The sequence below is a fragment of the Bison bison genome, unplaced genomic scaffold (assembly GCF_000754665.1).
Source record: "Bison bison bison isolate TAMUID 2011002044 unplaced genomic scaffold, Bison_UMD1.0 scf7180017864144, whole genome shotgun sequence".
Classification (NCBI taxonomy): domain Eukaryota; kingdom Metazoa; phylum Chordata; class Mammalia; order Artiodactyla; family Bovidae; genus Bison; species Bison bison.
Window position 1 is genome coordinate 5,900,764 of NW_011494716.1, and position 10,238 is coordinate 5,911,001.

General features: G+C 59.2%; 1 protein-coding gene across 1 annotated transcript in view; it reads right to left on the bottom strand.

The window, feature by feature from the left end:
- The window catches only part of CARHSP1 (calcium regulated heat stable protein 1, 24kDa), an 11,773-nt gene continuing 1,535 nt past the window's right edge, over positions 1 to 10,238 (bottom strand). Inside the window, exons 2-4 of the mRNA XM_010840458.1 lie at positions 3,214 to 3,378; positions 2,429 to 2,551; positions 1 to 398 (exon numbers count right to left, since the gene is read on the bottom strand). Of these exons, the coding sequence (XP_010838760.1) occupies positions 236 to 398; positions 2,429 to 2,551; positions 3,214 to 3,371 (444 nt within the window). The 5' untranslated portion in view covers positions 3,372 to 3,378 and the 3' untranslated portion in view covers positions 1 to 235. The remainder of the gene's footprint in view (positions 399 to 2,428; positions 2,552 to 3,213; positions 3,379 to 10,238) is intronic.

Here is a 10,238-nt window from a genome sequence, read left to right on the forward strand (position 1 = left end):
CTTTTTCAATGCTTTTAATGTTTTTCAGATGATGAGGCTTGCTGGTGGCCGAGGGCACCCCCGTGCCTTCCCCTGTCTCCAACCCCTTCCTCCAGGAGACACTTGACAGGGACCACGCTCCCCCCCCTTTCAGATGCCCCATCTCAAGTGGCACAGTTGTCCTCTCTCGTCTGGTCCTGCCTCCTGCCCCGGGTGTCTCCCCAGAGCTGGGGAGCCAGGGTGCCTCCGGCCGCTCCTAGGAACTGACGACGTGGCCGGACCAGGTCTCGTGCTTGGTGCCCGGCGCCAGGTGGGTGATGACCACCTCCACGGCCTGCAGCTTCTCGTTCTTGGGCGGGATGGAGCACATCTTATAGGTGACCTCGTCGCCTTCCATGGGGACGTACTCCCCCTCCACGCTGCGGGGCGAGGAGAGACACTCAGGGCTGGCGCTGGGAGAAGCCGGGACACCGGCCCTGGGAGAGGAGCTGCCCTCCCACCCCTGCCCCTGGGGGAGGAGCTGCCCCCAACCCTGCCCCACCACCAGGCGGAGCCACTGGGGCCCTCGGTCGTGACTGAGGGTCCCCTGACCCAACCAGCTCCTTTCCCGGGACCTCTGCTGTGGAGACAGAGATGGAGCCCCGCCCCCAGGTATGCTCACAGGGCAGTTACACGTGGGCACCCTGGGGCTTATGGCTGGAAGAGCCAGGAGAGACAGTCTTGAGCCTAAGAATCAGAGTTGGGGAATGACTCCACGGGGGTTTCCTGAGCAGCAGCCACAACCCCTTGCCCAGTCCAGGAGTCCTGGAAACCAGGCTGCACCTCTGCTGTTCAGCTCCTCAGAATCCCATGGAGCCTTCCAGAAAGTCCTTTTCCCTCTTTTTCTACAGGACATGAGCCACCATCTCACCCGGGATGAAGAGGTCCCCATCTTGATGCCTCCTTGGCTTTACCCACTGCCCCCCACCCCCCAGGAGGAATATCCCCTTCGGATCCTGAAGGCCAAGTCCAGTGAGCTCTCCCCTGGGACTATAATATGGCCTTGATTGAAGAATCACATTGCAAATGGAGCTGCCCTCTTTGCTGTGGCCACCAGGAAGCTCAGGAGTAAAGGTGCAGCCCACTACTAGCAGTGAAACCAAATGCCATCTTTCTTCTCTGCCCCAACCCCCTGCTTTCCTTACTAATTTTTCTTGGCTCATTGTGTCTATCCTTGTCAACCACTATAACTCCTTCCAGAATAAGAGCCAATATAGATATGTATTTCTACATCCACGTATGATTCATATGTATGTCAAAAGGCGTTGCTTTAGCAGTGTCCTCGTGTCTACATTGTACAGGGGGTCTATGAAGACCAGGTGTGTAGGGATGTTGGAAGAGAGTAAGAAAGGGTAACTCTCCCATCTCAGCAGACATTTGCAAAAGGAGCCTAATTTCAAAACATGGTTTCTACATATTGTCAGGCCTGCTGTGTGGGATACTTTGCCTGCCACTGACAAAAAGATTGGGGTGGGGGTTGCTGAGGTCAAAGATGGGGATGGGGTAGGGGAGCCGATTAGGTCCCCACAAACCTGCAGGCTGCTTAGAAAACCAGAGGTGGAGGCCAGCCTGCAAGGCGCCCTCCAGCCCCAAGGCTGAGGATGTGTGGGCCCCACCCTGGGTGCCCCCCACCTCCTCTCCCTGCCAGGGTTTTCAGACACTCAGGAAGGAAGGACGTCAGTGAGCAAGAGGCAGTAGAGAGGGTCCAGCCCCACACTTCCTTCCTGGAGCAGAGTTCAGTCACCCCCCAGCCTCACCAGGGCAGGGCCCCCAGGGCGAGTGCAAGCGCCCACCCCCAGGCCAAACACAGGCTCACAGGACTCCCAGGGACACCCAGGCCTGCCTGCCAGACACACACAGGCATTCAGACCCACTCCAAAGTGAAAGTGAAAGTCACTAAGTCGTGTCCGACTCTTTGTGACCCCATGGACTACAATCCATGGAATTCTCCAGGCCAGAATACTGGAGTGGGTAGCCTTTCCCTTTTCCAGGGGATCTTCCTAACCCAGGGATCAAACCCAGGTCTCCCACATTGCAGGCAGATTCTTTACCAGCTGAGCCACCAGGGAAAGCCAAAGGAGGTTCTCACCTCACACGCACAGACACACAGAGACACGCACACACGCAGAAACACACACAGGGACACGTGCGCAGACATATGCACACACAGAGACACACACGTGTGCACACCCACAGACACACACACACACAGTCGCCTCCAGTGTCTCACACGCTGCCACCACCACGTACAGACTCACACCCTCAGCCCTGAACACTGTCACACAAGCCTGGCCCACACAACCTCATCACACTTGGCACCCACCCAGCAGAGTTCACACACTCCCCCTGCCTCCTCCAGGCCACGGCGCCCATCCTAGCCCCAGAGCACCCGGATCAGCTGCTGACTCACTCGGAGATATGCAGGAAGATGTCAGGGCCGCCGTCAGCTGGGGTGATGAAGCCGTGGCCCTTGGACCGACAGAAGCATTTGCAGACTCCTTTGTAGACCGGGCCCTGGGAAGCCCGCACCGTCCTGACAGAGAGTGTGGAGAGCATGAGGGGCCCCCACCAGCCCTCTAGGACAGCCCTCTGCTCTCAGGGCACACCCAGCTCTTCCCAGTTCCCACCCACAGCTGTGCCCCAGGGCATTCTGGGCAGGGCCGCCATGCACAGTTGTGCAGGTTACGCACTGCACAACTCTGGGAGCCACTCAGAGACCCTGGTGACAGTGACTCTCTGAATGATGCTGGCAAACTTTTCTCAGGCCTCAGTTTCCCTGTCTGAGCAAAATCCCCCTGAGCATCCCTCCCTCTGAAGGCTAACTTAACAACAGCCTCCACATGTTGGCCTGAGCTTTGCACCTGCCAGGCGCCATGTGGGTCTCCTGCAGCACAGTGGCCACCCTGCTACTGTCCCCGTTTTGCAGCTGATAAGGTCAAGGGCTCCCAGGGAAAAGGGACTGGTGTGTGGTTAAAGCCCGATGATCTAAGACCCCAGCGATTTCCTATCTCTGGCCACCCTCATCCCTCACCCACAGCTCACGACAGGCTCAAGGAGGGGCCTGGGGGCGGTGCGGTGCGGGGTTTACAAGGTGCCTGCCCCGCTTCTCACCATCATCCCCTTCCCAATCCACAAGTTTCCCATGTGATAGACAGGGACGCAGAGGCGACCTGTCCGGGGAAGCCGGAGACTCACGCTGAGAAGGTCCTGGTGCGGCGAGTAGGCAGTGGGCTCGGCACCACGTTGCCCCGAAGCGGGGACGGTGAGCGATCCCGGGCCTGTTGGGTGTCCAGCAGCCCAGTCGAGGACTGGTGGGTGGGGGGCTGGGATGGAGGAGGAGGCTCAGATGACATGGCTGACCTGGAGAGAGACGGGGGGCTCTCAGGGACTCATGCCTTGCTAGGGGGGCTCTCCAGATGCCTCCCCACGCTCACGCCAGACAGTGTGTCATCTGAGACTTGAATATTCCTCTGGCTGTGTAATGCAGGCTCCAGGCTCACTCGGCGTGGACGTCACCTGCTCCAGAAACGTGCCCGCTTGTCCCAGTCGGGGCAGGCGCCTGGTCTGCGCTCCTGTTGCAGCCGTGTGCCTCCCTCTATGACAGCTCCTCACAAAAACGCCACGAGGACACCACTGGCCCCCCCTTTGTCCCCAGGACACACAGCACAGGCTCTGGCACACACAGCGTGCGTGCAAGCTAAGCTGCTTCAGTCGTGCCCAACTCTTTGCAACCCTATGGACTATATAGCCCACCAGGCTCCTCTGTCCATGGGATTCCCCAGCAAGAATAATAGAGTGGGTAGCTATTCCCTTCTTCAAGGGATCTTCCTGACCCAGGGAACAAACTCGAGTCTCTTAGGTTTCCTGCATTAGCAGGCAGGTTCTTTACCACTAGCACCACCCGGGAAGCCCTGGCACACTCAGGCACTTGGCAAATTCTTGAGAAAGAGAGGGAGGGAGAGAGAAAAAAAGGAAGGAGAGAGGGAGGGAGGCAGACAGGACACGCAGGAATGCTTCAGTGCCAACCACCTGGATGAGGACTCGGCCACTCATCAAACATTTCCCAACTCCTACTAAGTGCCGGGCACTATGGGGAAGGGGAAGCGAAAAAGGGACTCGCACTCAGTGCTCCTTCAGGAAACTCGGGGACACAAATCAAAAAGGGCTCGGACCCCAAGTCAAGTCCGCATCCAGGAGGAACCCTGAGGGGGGCAGGGGGAGTGGGCAGGGGCATTTCAAAGGCAGCATCTCCAGCCACCAGGCCCCTGACTCAGATCCAGGCCTTAAAGTTCATTTCCACCCAGCCTGAGTCTCTGACTGCTGCTGAGAAATGGAATTCCCTCTGTGACCCCTAACACACATCAGACGCCAGGGGCAGACCCAGCTGGAGAGAGAGGATCTACATTCCTGTCTTGAGAGCAGCACATGGCCACTGTACCCAACTTGCTGGTGGCCTTCGCTCAAGGCCATGAAGAAAGAGCCAAAGCCCAAGACCCAAAGGGCCTTGGCTGAGTCCCTTCCGCTGTCTGGGATCAACTGTGCACATCGGTGCAGCTGGGTGGGCGTCATGCAGCACCTGCTCAGGGCTGGTGTCGGGGATTCAGGTGGGGCAGGTGCGGGCCCCCCGGCCCCAGGATGGAGAGGAGCCTGACTAGATATCATCCCCCTTCATTCCCAGGATGTCACCCCCCCCCCATTCACAGGGAGTGGTGGGGCAGGAGCTGCTCTGCTGGGTTCTGAGAGGTTCACACAAGGTTTTCATATTTAAAGCACGAGCTATCTTTTAAACATCCCAGAGGTTTGCCCCCCTCCCCCAGGCAACGTTTCCAGCTACGTTTGAGAAATCTAGCAGCTCTGACAACCAGAGCCTCCAGCCCACCTCCCTACCACCACCCCCATCCCCCGCCACTGCCCTGGCTTTCCTGGTCTGCAGGCATTTATGTGGCCCAGAGCACCAGCTTTCAATCTGCATCGCCCAGCAATGCCCCTCTGCCCCCAACCCAAACTGCCTGAGAGCCAGGCCTGATTCCTCAGGGGACAGGCCCACCTCTGCCCCCCAAGAGGACAAACTGGCTCCCTCCATGTGGCCCCGAAGCCCCCTACACACTCCCCTTTCAGGACTCAGCTCCGTCTGGCTGGGAGGGGAGACAGCCAGCTGGCTCCCTGGAGGAAGCGACATAGTACCTCCTGACCCTTCTCTCAGCTGCGCCCGCGGCCAGGGAGGACCGCGAGTCCCAGGAGCCCCCACCTCAGAAAGGCCCCGGCAGCTTGGGGTCAAGGCTCCAGCATGACCCACCAGCACAGGTCATAGAGTCCTAGAATGTTCCAATGCCTGGGGTTCTGGGAAGGGGGCCGGTTCAGAAAAAGGGAGGGCCCCACACCCAGGACAGCCGGTAGGAACCACTGAAACCTGAGGACACCAGGGTGAGGTGGGGAACAGCCCTCCCCACTCCCACCCAAAATCTCCCTCTTTCCCCTGCTGTCAGGAACTTCTGACTTTAAATCCCACCCTTCCAGCTCTGGGATCTTGGGCAAGTTACTTGACCTCTCTGGACCTTGGTTTCTGTATCTGGAACCTGGAGATTTTTTTTAACAGTCCTGACTTTACACCAGCGTCAGTAAGTTGAAATGACATAATACATGTTTTAAGCATTCTGCACACCCTCCACCCAGTACGAGTGAGCATTTAAGGATCAGCTACAATTGCTGTTATAACCGTAATCATAAAGTCATTCAACAAACATGCGCCTGATGGCAGGCCCTGTTTTTAGGCAGTAGAGGCTCAGACAGCAGGGCTTCCCTGGTGGTCCAGTAGTTAAGAATCCACCTGCCAGGGCAGGGGACACAGGTTCAATCCCTGGTCTGGGAAGATTCCACATGCTGTGGGGCAACTAAGCCCACGAGTCACAACTACTGAGTCCATGCTCGGCAACAAGAGAAGCCAACGCGACAAGAAGCCCGTGCACTACAAGTTAGACCCAGCAAAGCCAAAAACAGTAAGCAAACAAACAAGAGTGGGCCATTTGTAAAACAGGGGCAGGTTCTCCCAGTGTGGAAACAGCCTGTGCAAAGACCCTGAGGTTGGCAGGGGCAGGTGTGACTAAAGGCCAGCAAGGAGACTGGGGGTTGGGGGATCGCTGGGGAAGGAAGGGTGAGAGGCAGGAGATGGGTGGGGAGGGGCAGGCCAGCTCAGGAATTAGGGCATCATCGTCATCCCCACGGGTCTCCACTCTTCTTGCTCATGTCCATCCATCTGTTCCCCCCTCCCCACCTCCCTGTAAAGCAGGTCTCAGCTGGGGCCCCCTTCTCTCTCCTCCCCAGCCCCTTTGACTCTCCCAGGACACCCAGTCCTGCAGAGATTCCAATGGAAGCCCCCGGCTTGGGGACAGAGCAGGGTCCCCCTGACCAGCCTCAGGACCGGGAGCCCCCACTGGCGTTCACGTGCACCGTGAGCTGGGCGCCCTGCACAGTTGTGCTGCAGGTCCGGGCTGCGCGCATGCGCACTTGGCCATGGGAGAAAATGAGGCACGGAGGACTGCAGAGCCTCCGGGAGAGAGTCGGGGAAGGGAGCAAGGGCTTCAACCACCACCCTGCCCGCGCCTCCAGAGGGCCGGGCCATCCGTGCAGAGCACAGCTGAAGCCGGGGTAGACCTGGACGGGAGCCAGCCACCCCCACCGGCCTGCGGGGGTGGGGGGCAGGGACAGGGAGGAGTGAAGGGCCTCTGTGTGGGAAAGCCTGGGTTAAAAGTCCAGCTATAAGGAAACCAGCTCGTGGAGCGGGGAGCCAGTCACCCAGAAGCCGGCTCTGGGGTCGGCTGCGGCCCCCCCCAAACACAGATGGGGGCGCTGGGTGTGCAGCACCCCCCCACTCTCACACTTCCAACCAGCAACTGCTCTCCCAGTAACGCCAGCGGGGGGCCTTGAAGCTGACCCTGGAGGAGGCAGGGCCCACCCTCTGCCACTAGCCCCTGCTCCGGGACCTCTCACCTCCCTACAGCTTCATCAACTCCCTACAGCTGCAGGCAGTCTGCAGAGGGTCGCCTGAGACTGAGGCTCTAGGCCAGACCTGAGATGGGCTTCAGGCTTGCAGCAAATTCAGACCAGGTGTCATGCCCAAGGCCTGTTACGGCTGCTGAGCTGTGTGCACACATTTCTGCATGAGTGCATGCACATGTGTATATGTGTGTGGCTGTGTGTGTGGTGCACGTGTATGTATACACATGCATGTGTGTGAAGCCAGGCACACAAGTGCGTGCATACATGTGAACACCAATGGACTGGGCAGGGAGGGGTGCAGGGAGCCACCAGCCCCCAACACCAGCAAGGCCTTTACCCTGGGAAAGGGCAGGAAGGGGGCCTCAGCCCAAAATAGCCTGGGAATTTCCCACAGGCCTATGGGTCCTCCAGGAAGGTTCACAGAGCTCAGCTGGGCACCAGGCTCTGGTCTTCCCAGCCCCTCTTCCACCAACCCACACATCCAGGGACTGGAGACCTACCCAGTCCTGCAGAGCCCCTGCCATCCTGCCCTCTGGGCCTCAAGCCCCACCAGTCATATCAAGGGCAAGTCTGAAGCTTCCCTGGTGGCTCAGTGGATAAGAATCCGCCTGCCAATACAGGAGACACAGGTTCGATCCCTGGTCCAGAGGAGCAACTAAGCCCGTGTGCCAAAACTATTTAGCCTGTGCTCTAGAGCCCAGGAGCCACAACCTCTGAAGCCCCAGTCCCCGAGAGCCTGTGCTCCACAACAAGAGAAGCTAAGCGACAATGAGAATTCCTTGCACCACAACCAAAGAATAGCCCCCTCTCACCTCAATGAGAGAAAAGCCCACGCAGCAACAAAGACACAACACAGCCAAAATAAAATAAATAAATAAGGACAAGTCTGTCTTAAGCCATGTAACCGGTTGCTGACTCCAGGAAGGGATCCTTGGCAGTGCTATCAGTCATTTACACTTTAGTGAGACATTTGCAGTTCATTTCACAAGGCTCCTCCATTCTTGGTAGCTTTCAGGCCCTGGAGGGCAGAAAGATAGGGGTGGGAGAAAAAACTGAGCTTCTTTCTCAGCCTGGCAGCAAAGCCAGATCCCATCAAGCCTACTCTGAAATATGGGGTGTGGAGCCTTCCCTGGGTTTCTGGATGGGGGAGGCCAGGGCAGGGTACCATGTTCAGATACCTCCTAGCCAGGAGGCCAGGCCCCTGCCGGCAGGTGGGAATGAGTTCCACCCACACGATGGATAGGAACAGCACAGAACACTTTCTTAAGACAGGTATGGGGTCCCACATTCTGCATTTCTAAGGAGCTCCCTCCAGCAAGGCAAGATTGACATGGAGTAGTACTGGTTATGGGGTTACTGGCCCGGCCCACCTCTCAGCCTGCATAAGAGGGCCACCAGATGAGTCACAAAGTCACCCTAGTCCACCCAGGTGCCTCACCTGTAAACTGAGGAAGAGACGCCGCCCTTCCCCTCTCCACTTCCAGCGCAACTGAGGCCCAACCCCGCAGATTGGGGGCACTTGGGCCGAACGGGTCAGTAGGACAGCGGGGTCCCAGGAAACAGGAAGAGGTTCACGGAAAGAGCCCCGAAGTGGGCCTGGGCTGCATTGCCCTCCGCTGCGCTGGGGAGAGCGGGGCTCAGATCGGGGAGAGAGGGGTCAGGGGGCAGGGGGGAAAGAGAGAAGGGGAGGGGAGGGGCCAGTGGGCGGGGACAAGGCGAGGGGCGGGCGAGGGGCCAGAAAGGGCGTGGCCAGGTAGAGGGGCAGGGCTCGGGGCAGGAAGGGCGTGGCCAGGGAGGGGCGGGGCTCGTGGCAGGGGAGGGGCGGTGCCAGGGAGAGGGGAGAGGCTCGGGCCAGGAAGGGCGGGGCCAGGGAGAGTGGCAGTGCCTGGGAGAGGGGCGAGGACTTGGGAGGGGGGAGTGGAGCCTGGCAACGGGAGGTGGGAGGGGTCGAGGGGAGGTCAGGGGTCGAGGGGAGTTGGGGGGATGGAATCAGGGGAGGGAGCGCGAGGGAGAGGCGGCCTGGCTGGAGCTGGCCGCGCCCGCAGCAGAGAGAAATACGAACACGGCACCGAGGTGCATCTGAGATGTCCGTGCATCTCAGTGGGGGTGGGGGTGGGGGGCAAGCCCAGCTGGGAACTGTTCGGCCGCCCGGGAGTGCTGGGAAGAGGCCGGAAACCCGAGGACTAGCGACCGGGAAGCCAAGGCGCCCTCCGGCACAGGCCCGCCGTTAAAGTGCCCGGCACGGCCCGGCCCACGGCCTGGGAGGCGCCCAAGCCCCTGTGGGTAACTCGAGGCCGATTCTGCATCCCCATCCCATCGCCCCCACTTCCAGCCTTCCTGTATTCCATCTTCGCCTCCATCCAGGGCTTCGATCAGACCTGAGTCTCAGGCCTAATTGTGCTCTTCGCTCCCTCTGTGACCCCCCCTGGCAAGCGACCTCCCCCGTTCCTGGCCTCAGTCTCCCCATCTGTCAAATGGGACGGTCCTGGTGTAGCCTCCCAGCCTGGCGGACGGAGGGTGTTGTATAGGAGGGTGCCAGATACAACGGCTTCAGGCAACAATAGTCGAGCCGCTAATGGTAGCACTGCCAGGTTCCGGCCGTCTAGAATAATCCCTCCCACGTTCGTCTCTGCTGATGGGACACAAACCGAATGCCCTGAATGCCCTGACTTTGCCACTCGGTGAGACAAAGACCGTTCCCCTCCCGAGAGGGCCTCCCTCTTCCCTCAGAGCCCGGCGATGGGCCTGGCCCAGCTTTTCCCGAGCTTTTCTCGGGGCCGGGCTTCGCGATACTACAGGCCCTGTTTCTGCTCTGTTGGGGCTCCGGAGGGTGATAAAGACCACAGCATTAAGAACCCACGGCCATCAAGGCTGCCCGGGAAAGGCGAGCATAGAGGGGGTTTGGAGAAGGTCCCTGGCCCCGAGGAAGGGGCGCCTGCTTCAAGCCCTACAGGGGCCATGGGGAAGTCATTCCTGGCAGAGGAGTCCGCAGGGACACAGGCTCAGGGACAAGGAGGGAGGGCGGGTGCCAGAAAAGGGCTGGGACGGTCTGGCTGGGGGAGGGAGATAACAGAAAACTCTGGTGAAGAGTTTGGGACTGAAACGACAACGAGGACATCAATAGGCGATTTTAAGCCTGGGGTTGATTTGAACCTGTTTTTACAAGTTCCCCCTGCGTTCAGGGTAGAGAAAAATATTGGAGGGGCAAGACTGGGAACGAAGAG